General features: G+C 38.1%; 1 protein-coding gene across 3 annotated transcripts in view; it reads right to left on the reverse strand.

Moving 5' to 3' along the window:
• LOC150076331 (catalase-like) overlaps positions 1–25,466 on the reverse strand; it is a 189,408-nt gene that overhangs the window by 60,655 nt on the left and 103,287 nt on the right. For all 3 annotated transcript variants that reach the window (XM_090387664.1, XM_090387662.1, XM_090387663.1), the window contains one exon: positions 22,504–22,695. In XM_090387664.1, the coding sequence (XP_090243790.1) occupies positions 22,504–22,695 (192 nt within the window). The remainder of the gene's footprint in view (positions 1–22,503; positions 22,696–25,466) is intronic.

Genomic DNA, 25,466 nt, shown 5'->3' on the forward strand with positions numbered 1-25,466 from the left:
ATCCAGCTCAGGACTCTAGGCCATACTCACCAGATGTGAGCCTCTGGGGTTAAATTCATCACCCTTTGTGAATTGGGGATATATTTCCACTTCTCCAGTCTACAGGGACTTCTCCTGAAGTCCCTGTAGACTGGTTGCTCTCATAATTATAGCTCAAGGTTTTCTTACCTCCTTTGTTGCCTCTCTTAATATAATTGGATATTTTCTATCTATCATGGGTGCCTTTTTTTTCACATTTAGCTTCAACAGTTTCTTCCACTTTTTTCTTAGTTATCACAAAATTATTCAGCTCTCTGTCTCTCAGAATTTACATACTTTTAGCATCCCCTTCCCTTAAAAAATTCCCCACGTGTAAATAATGTACCTATTCAGTTTGTGAGAATAGGTATTTTGCAAAATACCTATTCAGTCTGTCAGCAACCTGAGCAGAATCATCAACTGTTTAAACCATTCATATCTCTAATGGACCAATGTCATTCATCCCTTTCCTTCTAGCAATGACATAAGTAGAGAAGTTTTTGCGGTGAAGGTAAAGAAAGCCTGCACCAGAAGCTCGATGAAATTTACCGGTAAAAGTACTTTGACATAACGGCATTTGTATCGTTGCTCGCTCAGTAAACATACAGTGGGTGTTATCAGTCAGGAGTAGAAATTGAATCCCATGGGAGATGGAAACCCTCCTGAAGTGGAGGGGATAACCTGACCTTTTTTTTTAGAATCACTGGTGGACTAGTGGATAAATTGTTTATTAAAAAAAAAAAGGCAAAGGAAGCCCACATGAGAAGCAGGGCAAATTATGAAAAAGTTTACCCTTGAAACTATGTTACGAGCATTTTTTATGATGCCAGAACTCCCAGTATGACTCTGTTCATGATTCAATGAGTGATAAGAAAGAAAAAAGGTCAGGTTACTCCCCCCCTCCAATTCGAGAGGGGTTTCAAGCTTCCGTGGGATTCACCTTCTACTCCAGACTGATAACACCCACCATCTGTTTACTGAGTGAGCAACAATACAAATGCCGTTACAGCAAAGTACTTTTACCTGTAAATTTCAATGAACTTTTGCATGCTTCTCGTGCAGGCTTTCTTTACCTTAGCCGTTTTTTTCTTCTTTTCTTTGCCACAGACTTTACATAATCTGCCATTTTGACTTGCCTAATTTTGACTTGATTGTAGACCAGTTTATACCTACAGTAGGTTTCTCTATCTAATGATTCAACTGATTTCCTGTTTAATTTATAAGCATACCATGCATTTTTATTCTCTGCTACTAGTCTCAATCAGATCATCTAACATCATTTAGGTCTAAACCATGAACAGTATCTCTTAGTTGGTATAAAAGGTCTAGTAGCTTCTACAATTGCTTCCCTGAATGCTTTACATTTAAAACTTGGGTAAAACTCCAGAATTTGGTTACCCCTCCATACTTTGACTAAAAATCAGAAAGAAGGCAGTGTTTTTTCACTGGCAGGTGCCACTCACTGCTTTCCCCTATCTTCCTAGGCTGACATGCCTAGGTGTTTCTCCCTCTATTTGCCGCTGTTTTAAAATTGAGAACTCATTTTCCAGTTTTAAAACTTAGGGGTGGGGGATAAACACCCTATCTAAGCTAAGCACCTCCCCACTTCAACGACACAAAACAATCACAAACAAAACACATCCACAATAATCAACCAATCACAGAACTGGACTGTACAATCACTCCGCTCTACGACCATGCCTACGACATGGAGACATGAGGTAACCAGATACTGGAGTTCAGCGAAAATTTGTGTGTAACATCATCAGTTGTTACCACTGAAATTTTGTGTGTAACATCATCAGTTGTTACCACTGAAATTTCGATGTGAACACTACCTGAGAAATTTAAACTGAGTTGGTTGGAGTAAAGGATTTCCCCAAATTATTGTGTGTTTTTGCAGTTTTGTAAGCAGGATAGTGAATTTTCACTATCCTGCTTACATGCATTCATCATTTATTTGCGAAGTTGCTAGGGATTATTTCCTTCCAGACAAAAATATAATGACAGGCCTAAAGTATTTCTCTGGGCTTTCCATTACTCTGTTACCTTGAGGAAAAAATAAAAATTTTTCATTAAATATGAGGAATGGTACAAAAGTAATGACTTATAATTTTTCTGCTTTCAAATGTGGCACCATAGATCATTTTGGCATCACTGAGTGGTCACTAGAGGGCTCTTGTTTCACCATACTGAGTGGTGCTCTGATCAGTCTCGTGAGCGCAGCACACAGATAGTTCAAAATGGTGGATGTTACAGATATACGTAACAAGCAAAGAGTGGCGATTGAATTTCTTACCAAGGAAGAAGTGATGCCTATCAAAATCCACATGCATCTCAAAAATGTTTATGGTGACAATAATGTGGATGCGAGTACAGTTAGACGTTGGGTAAGGCACTTTAAGAGAGGGAAAAGTGACATTAGTGGCATAGTGTTTGGGTGGGAGGCATCTCCAGTGGTTTCCCATATCAGCGCCGTTTACTCTGTGTGGTGATACAGTACTCTGTAAATGCCAGTGGTATGAGTTGTGTGTTGTTTGGAAAGTGTAGTGTAAAGTGTTTTGGGTCTAATGGTACCAGGGGGTTCCCCCCATCTCTGCATTATGTATTCTGTTTGTGTAACACAGAACTCTGTCAAGGCCAGAGATTTTACTAAAATGTGTAAGTGTGTTGTTGCTCTGACCTTTTAGCCGTTGGTCCCCTAGTGGGACCCCACGTTGCCCACACTTTGCCCCGAGGAGGCAGGCAGGTCAGGCATAGAGGGATCGTAGTAGAAGTTTAATACTCTGGCAGCCCCCACCTAGTTTCCTAAGATTTCAGTGACTAGGGCCTATATACATATATATATATATATAAAATTTAAGTGCTGGAAATTAGGTTAAGGCAAAATTGAAGTTTAAATTAGGACAGAGTTAAATTTAGATGCTAAGTTAAGGTTAATTTAGATTAAAAGCAAGCACGATGGTTGGGTAAGTTAGAGAAGGGAAGAAGACTGAAGGCTAGGGGGGGAAGGCTAGAAGTATGGGGACAATAGGGAAGGGGGCCCCAGAAATATCAGTGGGGATAAGCCCCACCAGGTGAAAAAGGGAGGGTAGCTGACAGGAACCCATCTCCCTCCCAACAGGGAAAAGGTACCATGCAAGGGAGTGCAATACAGAATGCCAGATGGCATTGGCAGCAGAGCTGCATATTGTCAGGTGAAGAGACACATTTACTTCATTCATAATCAGCATTCTCACTCTACTTGCATTCTATTTTTATACTTTTTTTTTTTTTTTTTTTTTTTTTTTTACATTTCATAGTAAATTATTATTATTATTTTTTTTTCACTCACTCATTCATCTTTTTTTTTTTCACATACACCAGGAAGGGGATGCAATGGTGCATAATGTAAATTTAAGAATAAAAAATTTAAGAATAAAAAATTCTTAAATAAAAAATTTAAGAATAAAGAATAATAAATATAGCATTTATGGTTTGTGTTCTTTCTCTCACACACACTCTCATTCATTCTTCTGGCTTTCATTTCATTTGTTCAACTCTTGTTTTCTACACTGCACTCTCTGGCACCTCAAATTACTTGTGTAGTGTTGGGTTGTGTTGTATGTCTGGCTTTTCACCAAGGGGCCCCCTGGTGGGTCCCCACATTGTCTGCCACTATCCTCTGGGCCAGGCAATCCCAAATCTCTGGCAGGTCCTACCACCTAATTTTCTGAGTTTTCAGTGGTGAGGACCATAAAAAAAAAATGTGTAGATAGAGTGAGGGGTTCAAGATTGAGTAGTGGGAGGGAAAGGAAGAAGTATGGGGATGAAATGGAAGGCAACCCCAAGGAGCAATGGAGATAGGGCTTCATCAGGTGAAAGGAGGGAAGGGGATGGGGGGAAAAGGGTCCATGCAAGGATGCATGAACAAAGTATTCAAGATATTCATGTTTTTTAATGTGGTCTCCAGGACTTCCCCTATGTACCACAGTACTGTCTGATCAGCAAATCAGCCAAAGCCGGCAGTGTGAATGAGTGTGTGTGTATGTAAATCTGTGTGTGTGTGTGTGATACGTTGTGTTGTGTGCCAGCGATTGGCAACTTTCCAGCCAGAGGGCAACAAACACAAGGTTTGCTACCCTCTGGCTCCTATCCCTAGCCACGAGAAGGCATGCCAAATTCTACTACCCAGAAACTCTTAGGGAATTTTTCAAGTAAGCTTGAAAATTCCAGGTATTTACAGGAACATAAAATGGAAAATAGTGGGAGAAGTACTGGAAGGGAAACAGGAAGCAAGAAGGGGAAGAAGAAGAAGAGATATCCCCAGGAAAAATAAGAAAGAAGAGAAAAAGATAAAAGACACCAGTGGAACAGATCTTGCAAAACTTTTGCAATACACAGTAATTACAAGTTAATTACACATCTGCATTAAATCATAAGTAAGAAAATAAGCATCAAAATAATTTCATATTGAAATATACAACTTCAAGAACAAGATCTGACACAGTAAGAGAACAATATGTCATTATTGACATATTGGAGAGTAGACAATTGCTAGTCTACTCTCCAGAGAGGAGAAGAGGAATTTAGAAACTGAATTCATTGGCAAAATCCCCACAATGGTAGAGTTAATCAATAAGCTATATAACAACAATCAGATGCAAGACAGACATAAAATCCCATTTGATTCCATCAAGATCAATAAAATCACAATCGCTGTGATTTTATTGATCTTGATCTGATTAAACTATTGAAAATCAGGCAACCTGATTAAACAACTATTCAACCTGAAAGCAATATTCTATTTATAGGTAATGATTACATTTTACACCTTTAGGATCATTAGAATCAATAAAACATTGTTTAGCAACTCACAAAACTTTATGGCATTCTTGTTGAAAGCATTAATATACACCATTAACAACACAGCTTTCTAGTTGCAAGACATCAAACAAAATTTGGCAATTATCTTACCAAGACGTAACAATCCTGTTACCACAGTATATACTACAAAATCCAAAGGAAACTTTGTAATTTCAGCAGCAATCTTGCTACAGGCAGCATTTACATCATACAAAATATATACATCCTCAGCAAGATATCAATAATTGACATAGTGAACTTTACAATTGTTTTACCAAGACATGTAACATTCTTGTTACCACAGTATATACAACTAAAACCCAAAACAACATTTGTAAATTCAGCAGCATTTTTGCTGCAGGCAACATTTACATCTTACAAAACCATAACAGGATTATGTAACTTGAACATTAACAATACTCTTCCTATGCTTAAATAATCTTTCAGCAAAGAAGGAGAAAGCATTGAAATTCTCCTTATTCATGAGAAAGTCTGGCAATTTAGTATCAACATAAACATCGGTCAACAGCTGCAATTCATTTCTTGTATCTACATAATGTGGGCAATCAAAAATGAGATGTTCAACAGATTCAAGAGCACCACACTGACAAAAAGAAGTATCAGATAGTCCCAAGGAAAACAGTTTAGAATTTATACTTCCGTGGCAAGTAATCAAAAAAGGTAGGGAACAGTCCATGAATAAACCAAGCACGCTATTTCTTATAGTCAGAGACTTCAGGTAAAAATTTAAAAGTTTTTCTTCCTAGTCCAGAATGCACCCAATCATTTTGCCACTCCCTTGAGAACTCTGATGTAATTCTTTTAATATCATCCTTTTAATGTCATAATTAACAGTGAAACCTCTCACATTAACTGGAAGAGTTTTCCTTCTGTAATATAGAAGTAATGTAACATTATCTCATACTGTATTGGAAGTTGATGACATAATACCTGTAACACTACCGAAGACACAGTTCTACAAGATCTGCCAGTAGCCAATAAAAAGAAATGCTGAGTCTGTGTGATATACTTTTAACCATACAATTTACAACTTTAGAGCCCTAAGCTCCAGCAGCATAGCAGACAATTGGAATAAAAATACATGTGTAATACAAACTAAGATTAGAAGGCTTAATATCACACGAGTTACTAGTTAACTTAATAATTTTACAAATTATTTACAAGTGGTGTCTGTAAAAGCCAGTGGTATAAGTTGTGTGTTGTTTGCGAACTGTAGCGTAAAGTGTTTTGGGTCTAATGGCAAAATACATTTAGCATGGCTAATGAAATTAAGCTGATCATCTAAGATGATGCCAAGGTATTTATATGTTCTTGTTATTTTAATTGTTTTCCCATTCAGTTTAATATTAAGATAGATAGAGATATAAATAGAGATCATTAGATGGGCAGACAACTTGAGTAACTGAGACCCACTAATACAAAAATTAGCAGTTCTCAACTACTCAAGTAGTAGTAGTAGTGGCATGTGATGCAAGAAAGCAAGTGTATGAGCTTATGCAGCATCAGCCAAAAAAAAAAAAAAAAAAAAATCACACCATTCCCTCCAAATGCCTGTTCAGTTACTCCTTAAATTTATTCAACCTATCAATTTCCACGACGACAGATGAAAGTTTGTTCCAGCAATTAACCACCCGCTGGCTAAAGACAAATTTGTGCACATCTATTTTACATCTGTCTTTTCTTAATTTGAATTTATGCCCCCTTAGGTTCGTAATCTGAACAAGTGGAAGGATCCCATCAGAATTCAGCATGCTCAACCCATTCAAGGCCTTATACACCTCAATCAGATCACCGTGCAGGTGCCTAGTCTCCAGCCACTGCAATTTGCAGAACTTAAGCCTCTCTTGGTAAGAGGATTCCTTCATTCCCCTCACCAATCTTGTTGCCTTTCTCTGTACATGCTCAAGTAAATCTATATCCTTCCTAAAATGAGGCCTCCAGACCTGTACGCAGTACTCAAGGCGTGGCCTGACCATTGCCTTTACAGAGGGACAATCACCTCCTTCTCCCTGCTAGCAAAATTCCAATATATCATTGACAAAACCCCATGACCTGCCCTGGCAGCCTGTCTGCATTGCTCAGAAAACTTCATATCTGACTGCACAATTACTCCCAGGTCTTTTTCATTTTCTACCACTTAAGTTTAGTATCACGCAGTTGGTACATTTCTCTGGGGTTACTTCTACCCATATGCAGTACTTTGCATTTGTCAAGGTTAAACTTCAGTTGCCACTTCTTAGCCCATCTGCCCAAATTATCTAGATCCTGTTGCAGTAGCACACTGTCATTAACAACCCTGCCAACCTTTGTATCATCTGCAAACTTCGACATTAAGCCTGATATACCTTCATCAATATCATTGATAAATATACAAAACAACAGTGGACCTAACACCGAACCCTGTGGGACACCACTAATAACATTAGTCCATGAAGAGCAGCACCCATTGATTACCACCCTCTGTCTTCTCCCACTGAACCATCCTTTTATCCATTGTAGCAACTTACCCTTAATACCATTCTGCTCCAATTTGAACAATAGTCTTCCATGCGCAACAGTGTCAAAAGCTTTCCTGAAATCCAAATATACAAATTTGTATGATATCAAAATTATTTTTTGCATCCAGTTCCTTTATAACCACATCATAATATCCTATCAAATTTGTCAGACAAGACTTTCCCTTAACAAACCCATGCTGTGTCTGAATTATTGCTGCAGTCTTGTCTAGATGATCCTGCAATGCATCTTCAACCAGTGACTCCATTATTTTACCCGGAACAGAAGTTAAACTAACTGGTCTGTAATTACTTGTGTCACCCTTCAATCCCCCTTTGTGAATCGGGGATACATTTGCACATCTCCAGTCCGTGGGAACCTCCCCTGAGTCTAAGGATGCTCTCATAATTACGGCTAAGGGTTTGCTTAGTTGCTTTGCCACCTCCTTTAATATAACTGGATAGATCCCATCCACCCCAGGTGCTTTTCTTATGTTTAACTTCAACAATTTCTCCTCCACTTTGCTTTCAGTTATTACAAAATCATTAAGTATCCTGCTACAATTTAATAACCTTCTGCCATTTACAAACCTTAATAATTCTTCATGTGTGAATGTAGATGCAAAATACTCATTCAGTTTGTTTGCTATCTCAGCAGGATCATCAGCAGTCGAACCATTGATGTCAAGTGGACCAATCAGATTCATCCCCTTCCTTTTGGAGTTTATATAAGTAAAGAAATCCTTGCTGTTTTTCTTAGCATCTTTTGCCAAGGATTTCTTGTAATCTGCCTTCGCCTGCCTAACCTCCTTTGTGACCTGATTACAGACTAGCTTATATCTGCCATAGGCTCCTGAGTCGCTTGATAATTTATATGCATCCCATGCATTTTTCTTCTCTGTTACGAGTCTCATTAGTTCATTAGATAACCATTTAGGCCTAAACCTTGAACAATATTTCTTAATAGGTATGAAACTTTTAGTAGCATCCACGATTAATTCCTTGAATGCTTCCCACTTAGAATTTACTGTTGGTAACATCGTCAGTTGATCCCACTGTACAGAATTTAAAAACTGTCGGAGACCACTGTACTCACCTTTATGGAAGCAAAAACCCTTTCCTTTACCCCTGATGGTAATTAAATCTTTAAGTAACTCCCACATCAGTACACTGTGATCACTGCCACCTAGTGGTTCCTTTATCTGCAAATTCTTAATACACGAATAATCACTGTTGATAACCAGATCAAGACTATTACTGTCTGGTTGCCTCTCGAACATGCTGCTGCAGAAAACAATCATCCAATAAATCCACAAAAGTCTGACTAGTGTGTGAGTGACCAACCCACAAGTTCCAGTCAATATTTGGGAAGTTAAAATCCCCCATTATAAGACATTCCGATTTACTAGCCCACTCTATTTCTCTGTACAATTGTTCACTGTACTCATTCGAGCCATTAGGCCTATAACACACTCCTACTCTTATTTTTGCTTTCGCAGTGCTTATGTCACACCAAACTGACTCAACAATGTACTGTTCATCTATATCAACTGGATGCACTTCTTTTGATTTTATGTTTTTCTTAATTAACAGCATAACACATCCTCCCTTTCTATCCTGTCTATCCTTTCTGTACACGTTGTACTCCCCAAATTCCAGTTCAGCATTCCTTATATCTGTGTGACACCACATCTCTGCTATCCCAACAATATCTGCCTTTGATGTCTTGACCAACACTTCAAATTCATCAAATTTATTTACTATACTTCTAGCATTGGTATACATGCAAGCATACATGCTCCTACTCCTATTCCTAGTTACCCTAACACATCCCATATACCTATTTCAGGATGACTGCCATCCATCCCTGAAACCCCCAACACCCCACGCTCCAGGTTGCTACTTATTCTAATAGAAGTTGTGCAAGAATCACCTTCACCTCTTCCTACGGCCACTGTTAAACTATTAGTCCTTGTATCCCCCCAAGCTATCAGTTTTCCAATCCACCTAACACTGCCTCGATAGCATCAGCAAATATTCTTGCACCCTTTCTATTTAAGTGTATCCCATCCCCATAGAAGCAGTCTCTCCTGTTAACAAGTATAGTCCAGGCTGAAAAAAATTCTACACCTTGAGCCTTGCACATTCCTTCCAGTGCCAAATTGATTGACAAGGCTCTCATCATATACTCCCTTCTATTGTGTCTGGGCAGAATTGCAGACACTTTCAAATTCAACCCTAATTCTTGGCTTTTTTTCAACAGTGACCTGTACTTGTTAAGTAATTCTGCTGGTCTCCTACTCCTAATATCATTAGTGCCAGTGTGTACAACTATATCACCTTTTGTGTCCTTAAAAGATGATATCCGCTCTACAACGTCATCAACCTTTGCCCCTGGCAGACATACCCTGGTCCTGTTCCACCTATCCTTTTTACAAAGCATGTTTCCCGTTTCCCTGACAATAGAGCCTCCAACAACTACTAGTTCCTGAGGGACCAGTGCATTCTGCCTTGGGGGTTGCCGCTGTGTTGCGTGATGACCAAGTGCAAGCTCTGTCGTTGATGTGGGCAGCTGAGAGCCTGATGGGCCCTCAATTTAGATCTTTCGAGGGCATCCACCCTGTCCTTCAAACTATCACACAGGCCCATAATAACGCTGAGTTGTTGCCTGATTTCCTTACACTCCTTACATCGTGCACACACAAAGACATCCCCCATGGCAATATCATGTTCCATTCCAGAGAGTTCGGCAAACATTTCACAAGTCGCACATTTTTTTAGGCTCTGATGCGTTGGAGAATTGCCCCCCCTCAGTTCTCCCCCGAGTCACAGCACTCCTGCCACTTTGTGCCCGTTGCTTTGCTGATCTAGTTTGGGGCATGATACTTTAAATTAATAAAATCAATAAATTAAATTAATTAAATGTCAATACTACGCTTTCTAATAGAAACAGTGAAGCGTATTACTCTATAAATTATACGTTAGAGCTACCTCACTACCTCAATTAAAAATTTGAATTCCCTACCACTATATACAAAAACAATGGCTGCAAGATTCAAACGAAATAACGGTTTTACGTATATTAAGTATTACGTATATCTACAAAAACTGTTTATCTAAATTAAAATAAAAATAACCAGCGTAACTATAACTATAAGACTACGTATTAAGTACAATATAAAATAACAATTATGTAAATAAAAAGGCAAACACATCGTTTTTTCGGAGCCTGCAACTCACAGCTGTAATTTTTAAAGAGAGTCAGCACCCTCTCCCTCCTTCAGGACCTCCATAATTTTTACACTATGTAGAGATCTTTAGCTTGCGAGTAGAATACCATATGTTAAGATCTTCTAAGATATCATTCACCTGTTTTCCAGATCTAATCTAGAATTTCTGAAAATTAAGATCATCAGCGTAAGCAACACGAAGGATGTTGTCTCGATCCACAGAAAGCCGCCCATCAAGGACCACGTTCCAGCACACAGGTCCCAGAAAGGATCCCTGAGAACAACCTCTAGTAACAGACCTTGAGATAGAACAAAATCCTGAAGAAACCAAAATTTTTTGATCATTAAAGTATAAATCCACAAGAAGGCTGTAGATAGCAGATACCTCAGTCTCCCCGAACATCGCCAGGACACTTTGCCATTTAGCCGCTGGACTCCTGCTGAAGCCCAACGTTGTCCGCACTTCGCCCCGTGGAGGCTGTTTGTTTGTTTGTTTGTTATTTGGTTTTTAGGAGCATTAGCAACTAAGGCCATATTGCTCCGGGATATGCGGTGGTCATTCCCTGACCTTTCCGCATCCTCCGTATTTGGTGGTGACGGGCTCGAACCCCGGTCTAATCAAGAAGCGTGTTCTACGCACTGCCGCTCCTTCCCACCTGGCTACGGAGGCGCCTCCCGTGGAGGCAAACCAGGTAACCAGTAGTTTAAATTTGCACTCTGGCAGGTCCTGCCACCTAGTATCCTGAGATTTTAGTGGCTAGGACCTATATAAAAAAAAAAAAAAAAAAAAAAAAAAAAATTTTTGCATGGGGATATTGTGCTAGAATTGGAAAAGCCAAAATGGTGGTTGAACAGTGTATGGTGTCAAAGGCCCCTTTGAAGTCCACAAAGAGGCCGAGGATATACTTTGAATCAGAATTCTGGATAGAATTCAAAACCAAACAAATAGCATCAACAGCTGATTTTCCATGCAAAAATCCAAACTGATTTTGTGCATTCAAACCTTTGTCCACATAATATTTTTGGAATCGGAATACAATTAATTCCTCTAAATTTTTTCCCAGGATCAGCAAAGAGCAATAGGTCTATAAGAGGAAGGGTCGTTTGGCATTTTATTATGGCTTTTAAGGAGGAGCTTCAAACGCACTTGCTTCCAGGGCAAAGGGAAAACTCCATCAACCAAGCAAGTATTAAGTAAATTTGAAATAATTTTAGGACAAACCAGCCAAACTCACTTAAGAACAGCTACTTCCAACAAATCCAGACTAGGACACTTTCCATGGAAATCCAGACTAGGACACTTTCCATCCTTCATGGAAAGAATTGCAGTTTCAATTTCATCACATGAAAATGAATCATCCTGACTAGAAACTTGGTATGTTAGGTGCTCCAGCCACATAAGTCTGAACCGAACCCTCTGGAGATGGAAGATCCTTGTGAATAATACCATCTAAAACAGAATTGATAGATTTGCACCAATCCAAGGTTTCTGATTTGGGTTTTTTTTTTTAGGAGCATTAGCAACTAAGGCCATATTGCTCCGGGGATATGCTGTGGTCATTCCTGACCTTTCCGCATCCTTTGTATTTGGTGGTCACGGGCTCGAACCCCGGTCTAATCCAAGGTTTCTGAATTACCAAAACAAACAGAACAAAAGATATCCCCAGGATGGACCTTCTCAGTAACCAATTTGTATGGTAAACCCCAAGGATCATCTTTCAAAGTCAATTGCACGAACCTAGCCCAAGAATGTCTCTTTTCCCGATAAATTGAATTAAAGTACAGTTTTTTTTTTGACAGGTGGAAAGTGACATTATTATTATTTTTAGGCCATCTGAATAATTAAATTCATCTGCCATGCTGTGTGTCTTATGCTTATTAATTGCATGTGTTCTATGGTTGATTTGTCTGTTTTTCTGGATGGAAAACCCCAGTTTCTGAGGGAAAACTCTTGCTATGTACACCTGAGACTGACTAACTCAGCCATGGAATGAAAAAAGACCATTAAAGTTCTTTGTGCCATCGATAGAATTCAGACCTGGGCATTTTCCACCCGGTGTAGGGAGGACGATGATGATGATACCACTGTGCTACCCATACAGACTGGAAAGTGACATTGTTGACAAGCTCCAAAACAGCCAGCCAGTAACATCAGTGGCAACAGACAATAGCTGGATTAACAAGCTGATCAAAGAGTACCGCTATATCACAACATGTGAATTGTGTGATGCAGTAGGTATAAGAAAAGCCCATTAAAGTTCCTCGTGTCATCGATGGAATTCAGACCTGGGCTTTTTCCACCCAGTGTGGGGAGTACGGTGACGATACCACTGTGCTACCTGTACAGACTGGAAAGTGACATTAAGTGTGTGTTAAGTGTCTAATGGCACAGGAGTTTCCCCATCTCTGCATTGCTTTCATTGTGAGTGTACCTGTTCACCAGGAAGGCCAGAGATTTAAAAGTGTGTGGATCATGTGAGTGTGTGTGTAATGTTATGAATCATTGTTCCTCTGGCCATTTAGCCGCTGGACTCCTACTGAAGCCCAACGTTGCCCGCACTTCGCCCTGTGGAGGCAGACCAGGTAACCAGTAGTTTAAATTTGCACTCTGGCAAGTCCTGCCACCTAGTATCCTGAGATTTCAGTGGCTAGGACCTATATAAAAAAAAAAAAAAAAAATTTTGCATGGGGATATTGTGCAAGAACTGGAAAAGCCAAAGCAGTGAGCAAACAGTGTAATTTAGATTCGGTTATTTTTGACATGTGGGGTATTTGCTTGCATACAGATAGAGTGGGGTGAGGAGAATGAAGATTGAGGGGATAAAGATGGAAGAATGACATCAATAGGAAAGACGACCCCAGGTGGGATCAGTGGGGCATGCCCATGCCCCATCAGAGGGAAAAGTGGTGCAATAAGAAGTTCAAAAGATAGCCTTCTCTCAGTAAAGTCATGGTGACAGTGTTTTGGGACAAAGATGGGGTCTTGCTTGTGGACTTCTTGGGGTGTGATACCACAATCAACTCAGATCGACATGTGGAAATGTCGAAAAAGTTGAAAGCCCACATCTGTAGAGTTCGACTGGACAAAAACTTCAATGAGGTTTTTGTCTGGTCCTTCTTCTCCATGACACCCCTCCATCAGTCTGCACACAACGGAGGCCATTGCAAAACTGGGGTGCACTGTTCTTCCTCACCCCTCTCATCGCTCAGATCTTGCACCTTCTGACCATCACCCCTTCAACTTGCTGAAGGATGCACTCCATAGAACCCATTTTGAGGACGACGACCAGCTCAAGCACTGTTTGCAATGCCCTTTGGAGTAAGATTAAGGACTTTTACAGGATTAGAATACAGAATCTGACTAGGGTGATGGAAGTGCATAGAAAATGATGGTGACTTTGTGGAAAAACAGTGTGTTTATTAATGACTGAGGATCAATTGATGTAAAAAGCATAGTTGTAGGAATTAAATTTTCTGGGGGAAAAAAAGGAGGCAATACTTTCGTCCCACTCCTCGCATCATGAGTTGAAAAATTCTTTTCTGCATATAGTAGATTACAAAAATAATAGAGCACCCAGTACCTTTTCACTTTACACTGTCAAAAATTACTGTTCAAATGATTATAATATATTTAAATATCCATCCTTAGTAATTTAATTATGTACAATATCAATACTCTCACTTTAGTAGTAAGTTATAAGCAGTATAAATTGCAAATGATGCACGTAAGGAAGCTCTTATATAGCATCAGCCAAAAAAAAAAATAATAATACACATGTCACCCATCCATACCCTCCAAGAATTTGTCTAGTTCTACCTGGAATTTACCCAGTGGTTGAAGACAAATTTCTGCACATCTTTCCTGCAAACAACTTTCCTCAAATTGAATTTATGCTACCCTGATGTGTGTAGTCTCAGCAAGTGGAAGAATGCCATTAACATTCGGCTTACTCAATCCACTCAAGGCTTTAAACACCATAAATAGATCGCCCTACAGGTGCCAGGTCTCGAGATGCTGCAATTTGCAGAACTAAAGCCTTTCTAGGTAAGAGCACCCTTTCCCCCCCCTCACCTCACCGGGGGGCGCCTCCGTAGCCAGGTGGGAAGGAGCAGCAGCAGTGCATAGCACACGCTTCTGATTAGACCGGAGTTCGAGCCCATCACCACCAAATACGGAGAATGCGGAAAGGTCAGGAATGACCACCGCATATTCACGGAGCAATATGGCCTCAGTTGCTAATGCTCCTAAAAAAAAACCAAAACAAAACCAAAACCCCCCCTCACCAGTCTGGCTGCCCTTCTCTGCACCCATTCCAACAGATCTACATCCTTAAAGTGAGACCTCCAGACCTGTGCAGAGTACCCAAGATGTGGCCTAATCGTGACCAAATACAAAAGGATAATCACTTCCTTGTCCCTGGTAGCAAAGTTTCTGTATATTATTGACAACACCTCATGAGCAGTCCTGACAGCATGTCTGCATTGCTCAGAGAATTTTATGTCTGACTGCACAATTAATCCTAGATCTTTTTCATTCTCCACTACCCTAAATGTAGTACTACATGCTTCATAAATTACTGCTACCCATATGCAGTACCTTGCATTTGTAAATGTTAAACTTCAACTGCCATTTCTCAGTCAATTGACCCAATTTTCCTAAATCTCATTGCAGTAGCTTACCCTGATCACTGTCATTAACCACCCTGCCAACCTTTGTATTATCTGCAAACTTAGACATTAAGCCTGATATACTTAGCATTCACATTAGTAGAGGAAATACAAGAAATCAAGCTTATGCAGCATCAGCCAGGGAAAAAAAAAAAAAAACCCTCCCATTTCACCCCTCCATTCATTCCAAATGCCTGTCCAGCTCAGCCTTAAATTTATTTAGGCTATCAACTTCCACAACAAAAGATGGAAGTCTGTTCCACCAATCAACTACCCACTAGCCAAAGGCAAATTTCCACACATCTATTCTACAACTGCCTTTCCTCAATTTGAATCTGTGCCCCCTCAGGTTCTTAATCTGAGCAAGAGGAAGAATCCCATCAGCATTCAGCTTGCTCAATCCATTCAAGGCCTTATACACCTCAATCAGATCACATTGCAGGTGCCTACTCTCCAGGTGCTGCAATTTGCTGAACTTAAGCCTTTCTTGGTAACACCCCTTTGTTTCCCACACCAATCTTGTTGCCCTTCTTTGTATTTGTTCTAGCAACTCTACATCCTTCCTAAAATGAGGCCTCCAGACCTGTACACAGTACTCTAGGTGTGGCCTGACCATTGCCTTGTATAACAGGATAATCACCTCCCTGTTCCTGCTAGCAAAGTTATTATCATGGCCAGTTATTATATATCATCCCCCTCAAACTTCATATTTGACTGCATAATTATCCCAGGTCTTTTTCACTTTCCACTTCCCTGAGTGTAGTACCACACAGTTGGTACGTTTCTCTTTGGTTATTGCAGTAAGACTCCCATATCCACGGAGGATAAGTTATAATATCTACCGTGGATGGCTAAAACTGCGGATATAATCGAACACCTGCTGACTTCATATATAACATGATTTTTTTGTACATACATACATATAATAAAGTTTAATTGATAAATTAAACACACAGTAAGACATTACCAACATTAAATATGGTAATAATAAATTTCAGCAGACTCTTGATTTATTTACTGGGACACTTCAAGACCAAATGTTTAGTTTGATTTCGTACATTGCGTCGATTGTTATGTTCTGTCACACACCACAAGGAGACAAATTTTGTTTCGTTATTTATGTCACGGGTGCTGGAATTTTTGTTTTTTTTATAGTAACTCTATTTTTTTTATTTTTTTATTTTTTGTTTAGAAATCATGAAAATGATAGGCAAACGCAAGAGTTGTACTTTCAAATTATTCAAAAGTTTGAAAAAAATGCATCCGTTAAACCTCTAATGAACCATTATAATGTTGGTGATCAAACCATACGTCACATTGTAAAAAATGAAGGAAAGCATCGTATTGGACATGTAAGTAGTATGTGTTAAGTTTTTTCGATTTTTTTCCGTGGTTAACTGCAGGTAACTGAATCAGCGGATACGAGGGCACAACTGTACTTTGCATTTGTCAAGGTTAAACTTCAGTTACCACTTTTCAGCCCATTTTCCCAACTTAACTAGATCCAGTTGGAGTAGCATACTGTCTTTACTGTCATTAACAACCCTGCCAACCTTTGTATCATCTGCAAACTTGGACATTAAACCCGATGGTATTATTGTTTTTTTGTATATTTATCATTGATAAATATACAAAACAACAATGGGCCCAACACCGAACCCTGGGGAACTCCACTAATAACATTTGCCCACTATAAGCAGTGTCCATTGATTACCACTCTCTGTTGTCTTCCACTCAACCATCCCTTTATCCATTATAGCAACTTACCTTTATGCCAACTTCCCTGCCACACAAGTTAAAATAACAGGTTTATAGTTACCTGTGTCACCTTTTGAACCCCCTTTGTGTATTGGTGATACATTTGCACACCTCCAGTCCATGGGGACTTAGCTAGCGTTTGATAAACTTCTTGCACTCCCCTCATTGAATGACTCCTCGTGTGAATGTAGATGTAACTCTCCAATTTGTACAGCAGTCTTCCATGTGCAACAGTATCAAAAGCTTTCCTGAAATCCAAGTAAATGATATCAAAATTATTTTTGGCCATTCAGTTCTTTTATGACCACATCATAATATCCAATCAAATTGGTCAGACAAGACTTCCCTTTAACAAACCCAAGCCGTGTCTTAACTATTACTACAGTCTTGTCTAGATGATCCTACCATGCTTCTTTAACCAGTGATTCCATTATTTTCCCTGCCACACAAGTTAAAATAACAGGTTTATAGTTACCTGTGTCACCTTTTGAACCCCCTTTGTGTATTGGTGATACATTTGCACACCTCCAGTCCATGGGGACTTAGCTAGCGTTTGATAAACTTCTTGCACTCCCCTCATTGAATGACTCCTCGTGTGAATGTAGATGCAAAATGATACTCTTAGTTACCCTAACAGAGTCCACGTATTTATTTTTTCCTCTATGACTCCCAGCAGTCCTGGAAATCTCCATTGCCTTGCTTCCCAATCTGCTGCTCATTCTAATAGAAGCAATGGAAGAATCACTTTTGCCTCTGCCTATGGCCACTGTTAACCTTTTAGTCTGTGTATCCCACCCAAGCTAGCAGTTTTCCGACACACCTAACACTGCCTCAATAGCATCAGCAAATATTCTTGCACCCTTTCTATTTAAGTGTACCCCATCCCTGCAGAATCAGTCTCTCCTGTCAACAAGCACAGACCAGGCTGAAAAAAATTCTACGCCTTGAGCCTTGCACAATCTCTCCAGCGCTGAATTGATTGACAAGGCTCTTATCATATACCCCCTCCTATCATGTCTGGGCAGAATTGCAGACACTTTCAAATTCAACCCTACTTCACGGCTTTTTTTCAACATTGACCTGTACTTGTTGAGTAAATCTGCAGATCTCTTACTGTTAATGTCATTAGTTCCAACGTGTACAACAATATCATCTTTTCTGCCCTTAAAAGATGATATCTGCTCTACAACGTAATCAACTTTTGTTCCTGGCAGACATACCCTGGTCCTGTTCCACCTTCATCGATATCATTGATAAATATGGAAAACAACAATGGGCCCAGCACTGAACCCTGAGGAATTCCACTAACAACGTTAGTCAGTGAAGAGCAGTGCCCATTGATAACCACTCTTTGTCTTCTTCCATGTAACCACCCCTTTTGTAAGTTACTTAAGTAGTAACAAAACAAAAATTAGTATAAGTTCTCTTATCTTTGCTTGCAGTATTTCGAAAATGAAGATAACAGAACTATAGTAAACCATCACTTTAACAGACTTTGTAAGTAATGACAATATCCACTGAACAAGACTTTTTGTCCACGTGGGACCTGGTGACTTAAATTTCCGTCTGATGGTTTTTGCCACAAATTAAAATATTTTCACAATAAAGCATCAGGGTTTTCATTATCACTTTCCATCAGCCTGCCAAACATGTCAGAAATCATTAGGGAATCATCTGAACCTCTAGTGAGGGTACATGAGATCTTTTCAGGCATCAAATAAGTTTTAGTCATCAAATGAGTTCCCACTGCCACTAAATTGCAACACTGCAAAATTTTATCCTCTTCTACTCCATACAATAAATGTAGTATTATAACATTTAAATACATTTTATTTCACAGTACAGCACTTTTTCTTAACATGCTGACAAATTTAGTGCCTATATGTATTTCTTACGAGTTTAACAGACAACTGGAGGATTTAGTGTACAGGCTTATCTTTAACACTAATAGCATCATAAATTGGTTTTGGCAAAGAACTCTTCAAAATTATACAGAAATATTTATATAGATTTAATCAAAATATTTAATCATTTCTCATATGAGATGTTGCTAGAAAGTTTCAGGGATGGTCACAGATATGCACTGCTGTTGTAACCATCTACTTTTTTTTTTTTTTTTTTTTGTTAGTTGTTGGCGCATCAGCTTCTGTGGCCATATTGCACCTCCCAAGGTTTTTGCATTTTTTACTCTGATCCAAGCCTGAGGCAGGATTCAAACCCGCGACCTTTGGGTTGCCAGGCAGGCACTTTAACCACCCGGCTAGCCGGTTGACATAACCATCTACAAAGTTTTCAGGGCACATTATATCACATTTCCATCTACTGTTACAGCAGTCATAATTTATTGTCTAGTGCATTTATTGTCTCTCATGATAATAAATTAAAGTGGTTTTTGCTTCAAAAATGTAAAAAATGTTTAAAAATTTATGGAACAGCGTATGGTTAAATTGAGAAAAACTCTCACTGAATATTTCAAATTGTTATTAGAAGCTTGTGGGGAGTCTCTAATGCGAAAGGATAAAAAAAACATCACCAGGTACTTTCATTTGGCTTTTTTTTTTTTTATCAATTTCTGACAACAGCAGAAACTGATGAAAAAGTTGAAAAAAGGAAGGAAAATTTGTAAGTACCAATTGAAAAATGATTACCAGAATGACAGAAGAACAATTATGAATAAAGAAAGTGTTCATTCAATTTTTGCTATAAATATTGAAATGAAGACAATTTGCACAAAGATAGTGACAAAAAATGTGAGCATCACTAGTGACTCAGGTGATAAGAGATTTTCACTGACTGTTTTGGATAAATGGTCAATGAAAACTGACTGTTTATTAAGCATTTTTTTGAGAAGAAAAATTTTTTGGATAACAGATGACATGAAAGCCTATGATAGATAGAAGCTGATCTGTAACCAAGTCACAAAGGAGGTTAGGCAGGCGAAGGCAGATTATGAGAGATCTTTGGCAAAGGATGCAAAGAAAAACAGCAAAGAGTTCTTTACTTATGTAAACCCTAGGAGGAAGGAAATGAATCAGATTGGTTCACTGGATATTGATGGTTCAACTGTTGATGATCCTACTCAGGTAGCTAACAAACTAAATGAGTATTTTTCATCTTCATTCAAATATAAGGAGTTATTCAGCGAGGGGAATGCCAGAGGTGTATTAAACCCTGGCAGTGAGCTAGATGATTTTGTAATAAATGAGAGCAAAGTGGAGGAGAAATTGTTGAAGATAAACATAATAAAGGCACCTGGGGTGGATGGGATCTATCCAGTTATATTAAAGGATGCAGCAAAGAAATAAACAAACCCTTAGCCATAATTATGAAACCTTCCTTGGATTCAACCCATGACTTAGAGATGTGAAAATGTGACCCCAATTCACAAAGGAGGATCAAAGGGCAACCCAAGCAATTGCAGACCTGTTAGTTTAATTTCTTTTCCAGGGAAATTAATGGAGGCACTAATTAAAGAAGCACTGCAGGATCATCTAGCCAAGACTTCAGTTATAGCTCGGACACAGCATGGGTTTGTTAAGGGGAAGTCTTGTCTGACCAATTTGATTGGATACTATGATGTGGTCACAAAGGAACTGGATGCAAAGAATAATTTTGATATGATATATTTGGATCTTACAAAGGCTTTTGATACTGTTGAACATGGAAGACTGCTGCACAAATTGGAGCAGTGGCACTGGAGGCAAATTGCTGCTATGGATAAAGGAATGGTTGATTAGAAGAAGACAGAGAGTGGTAATCAATGGCTCTTCGTGGACTAATGTTATTAGTGTAGTCCCTCAGTGTTCGATGTTGGGCCCATTATTGTTTTCTGTATTTATCAAAGATATTGATGAAGGTATATCAGGGTTAATGTCTAAGTTTGCAGGCAATATGAAGGTTGGCAGGTTTAGTAATGATAGTACACAAGTGCAACAGGATCTGGAAAAGTTGAGCAGATGGGCTGAGAGGTGGTAAATGAAGTTTAACATTGACAAATACAAAGTACTGTATATGGGTAGCAGTAACCGCAGAGAAATGTACCAACTGTGTGGTACTACACTCAGGGTGGCAGAGAATGAAAAAGAACTGGGAGTAATTGTACAGTCAGATATAAAGTTTTTTGAGCTGTGCAGACAGTCTGTAAGAGTAGCTCATGGTGTCTTGTCAATGATATATAGGAATTTTTCTAGTGGGGATAAGGAGGTGATTATTCCCTTGTATAAGGCAATAGTCAGGCCACACCTTCAGTACTGTATACAGGTCTGGAGGTTTCATTTTAAGAAGGATTTAGAGCTGCTGGAACGAGTACAGAGAAGGGCAACAAGATTAGTGAATGGAACAAAGGGTTGCTCTTACGAAGAAAGAGCTTAATTTTGCAAATTACAGTGTCTGGAGACTAGTCATTCGCGAGGTTATCTGATTGAGATGTATAAGACCTTAAATGGTTTGAGCATGCTCAATGCTGATGGGATTTTTCCTCTTGCTCAGAATAATCACCTGAGAGGGCATAAATTCAAATTGAGGAAGGACAGTTGTGGGATGGATGTGTGGAAGTTTGCCTTTAGTCAGTGGGTGGTTGATTGCTGAAACAAACATCTGTCATTGTAGAAGTTGATAGCTTAAATAGATTCAAGGCAGAACTAGAGAAACATTTGGAGCGAGTCGATGGGTGAAATGAGAAGATTTTTTTTTTGGCTGATGCTGTATAAACTTTCTTTCTTGCTTTATATGCCTTTACTAATAACATCACCACAAAGAATGAAACATAGCTATAGCAATATGATCCCAAAAAGAGGTCAATGCAAACAAAGAAAACAGTGAATTCTCTAAGACAGAAAAAAAGAAGGCTGAGTACATCATTTTCTATGATAAAAACTGTATTGTCTAGTCAGAATTTATTCCCCAACCACAAAATGTCAATCAAACACTTTTCCTTCAAGTTCTAAAGTGTATGAGAGAAAAAAATGTTGTGGAAAAAGATGCAAATTGTTATTTTCTGCATTAAATTTTTTAAGCGTTCTGCAACTATTTCTTTATCCCTGTAACCATTCTTGAGTTAACTGATGGTTTTCAGCTATTCATTATTATATGATGGTAAACGTTGAATGCGATCCTGGCATCTGCTTGATTATCCCAAAAAATCTGCCATTTGTAACTTGTAATTTTGTCCTAAATGACTTTTACCTAATTACAATCAAGTCATTTAGGAGAACAAAATATTATTCAATATATTATTCAATTTAAATGTTTCGAACTATCCAATTTAAATCTGAGTAGTTGAAAAGCTTTTTGAAAATTGCTCGCTCATATAATGCATTAGTTATTTGGGCATTTAAACATATTATATTTGAAAAATAACATAAATGATTTTAAATAAAAATCTTCAAAGTTCTCTTATGTGCTAAAAGGGTTGTCTTCATATGTTAAAAAAAAAAAAATAATAATTTCCTGAATTTATTTCACCTCACCTTTGTTAAATCAAAGGGATTCCATTTGGCATCTTCAGCTTCTTTAAAAGTCATAATTTGTATATAAAATGTCCATGACGGATAATTTCCAGCTGCAATGGCATTATACAAATCTCGAATGGCATAATCAGGATCAGTACCTGCTAAAATAGCTGCTTTTTCTGGAGAAATATTCTTAATTCCTTGGTTAGACTTGTAAAGTAAAAAATCTCAATATTAAAAATAAATTATCATATATTTTCTAATTAATATTCCAAAAAAGAAAATATAAGTATGTAAATTATTAGAATTTTTTTTTAAATAAACAAAGTGAAAATATTTACAATAAAAAATTATTTCACTGCCTAGTTCACAAAATGCAGAAATTGTATGAGTTCTACCCAACAATGACAATATAGTATCTTTAAATAGCAGTTTTTGGGTGTGATAGCATAGTTATTCACCTTTGAAACTCATTTGGAAAATTTCTGAATTTGATTTATGGTGTAGACTGGAGGAACTTATAAAGGTTTTTCCAATTTTTTCATGAACAAGCTTCCAAGTCTGTAAATTTTCAAAGTGTACAGACACAAAAGTCAATGCACAGCAAAAGGCTCAGTAGTGTCATGCTTGGAAAGACTGGCCAAAGGAGGAGTGGAAAAAGGATTTAATGTTTTTGTCAGATTACAGAAATAAGTGTGGGGAAAACTCAGCCTTAAATGTCTTGTCAGCCTTTTATTTGGTGATATACTTGCATATCGACTTTAATTTTATGGTGAATGCTGTTTAACTCTAGCTATTGGATTTCTGTTATATTTTTGGGCATGACCTTAACAGTATGTTAACCTTTCAACAGTACTATTTTCAGGTTGGCAATTCTATATGCCTTTTGAATGCTTTAACTGAATTTGACTTTAGTAGCTATAAATTAGTTGTTATAATTATTTTTTTTTTATCTGTATATGCTACCATTATGACCTATGCACCGATTGTCTGATCTGTAGCTTCAAGGAGAGTGGTGTGACCCTCCACTTTATTTTTTCAAAAAAATTCTTCATTCTCAAATGGTTGAATTATGAAGTAAAAGGACCTCTATTTACAAAACATGAACTTTGTGAAAAACTAAAGGTCTAACCTGTTCAGTGCAGATGGACAGTGAAAGGACACTGACTGGACTAGCATATTTTCTGAGTAACGTGGATGCTGTTCCATCCTGAGATCTAGTATATTGAAGAATAACAATAGATAATTCAAGAGTGATGCCCTAATCTCTGCTTCTCCTTGTACAAATACAGACTGTTTCTCTCTGAATGCTACATTATCATACACAAATCAAAAGAACACTGATACTATTTGCTGGTACACAGATAATAATCATAGGCAAGTGCAAAACCTCAAAGGCAAGTAAAGTGGGTGTCTCGGTCACTGTGCTAGCTGACAAAAAAAAAAAAAAAAAAAAAAATATATATATATATATATATATATACACACACACACACACAGGTACTTCTTGACTTTACATGTTAATTCGTTCCTAGTGCGCACTCATAAAGCAAAAACTCGTAAAGCGGGAATTAATTTCCCATAGACATACAGGGGTTATGTTGTCATTGAAATTAGTTAGCTAATTAGCTTATGTTAAACAATGATTGATTTATCAAAAGAAATGAAAACTTAGCCTGTAAAATCAAGCAAATTATAACAATCGAGACATTATTTACAACTTACAAATGTTAAAGAATGTTTATTCTTCATCATCATCATCGACTAAATGCACACTCGTTGATCACTCATTATTGGCTCGGCACTCATTGGTTTGTTGCACAAGGAGTCGTCTTCTTCAGAAATGTTTCAAGAGGCATTTGTTTCCAAGATAATCTTCTCTTTTAATTATAAATTTCACGATTGCATGCATAAGCATTTTTTAATGGCACACACAAATTGCAACTCCACGAGAATTGTGTTCTCCACAATTCTCGTGGAGAACAAGTTTACGAAGCTTAAAAAAAAAAAGAATGAAGAGAAGATTCTGAAAATTTATTTATGTTTTTTATACAATTGAAGATTTCAGTAAAGAGCAAACACGTTTTACCATAATAACGTAAAAACCCACACAATTCCAGCTATCGGTATTTTCACAACTGCAATAACATCGAGTTTACTACCCATTTATAATTGCTTGCAGTAACAGAAAAGCCCAATAAACTGAAAAGTGCAAATTGTTTTTATTGTTTTATGGTCGTGACTTCCAGAAATGTGCTTTAGAAAAATATCACAAAGTCGTTCAAAATTGATTCTTATAACGGAGCATATGATAACGATGAAAGTGTAGTGCATTTTAATGATTTGAAATGGTAACTAATACAATTTACAAACCATGCTCATGACCTTTTCTATGGCATTAAGGTCATGCTTGTGACCTTAAAAATGGCATTTTAGAGAGATAAATAGCTTCATTATACAGCGAAATTTTAACGATACAAAACCAAATTTTTGGCAAAAAAAAAAAAAAAAAAAAAAAATGTTAACAATAGATCTCCACTACAAGTTGTTGTTGTTATTTGGTTTTTAGGAGCATTAGCAACTAAGACCATATTGCTCCGGGGATATGCGGTGGTCATTCCCTGACCTTTCAGCATCCTCCATATTTGATGGTCATGGGCTCGAGCCCGGTCTAATCAAGAAGCATGTGCTACGCACTGCTGCTCCTGCCCACCTTGCTATGGCAGCGCCTCCACTACAAGTGAAACTTTAGAGAACAGTGCCAATTGACTTTAACATAAGTTGCAATACCCACAAGAAGGGTCCTGCTATCACTATCATTGTTGTTACTATGGTAGTTTCTGGTGCAAAAGCTATTTAGGCCATTTTGTACCTGACCCATTGTTAGTGTGTTGTCTTGGGATCTGAAAACTGCTGGTTAGATTGGTTATTAGGAGTTATGGCACATCAGCGTCTAAGGCTATTGTGAGCCTCTGAAAACT

The sequence above is a fragment of the Mastigoproctus giganteus genome, chromosome 13, assembly GCF_048544385.1.
Source record: "Mastigoproctus giganteus isolate SK-2022 chromosome 13, ASM4854438v1, whole genome shotgun sequence".
Lineage (NCBI taxonomy): Eukaryota > Metazoa > Arthropoda > Arachnida > Uropygi > Thelyphonidae > Mastigoproctus > Mastigoproctus giganteus.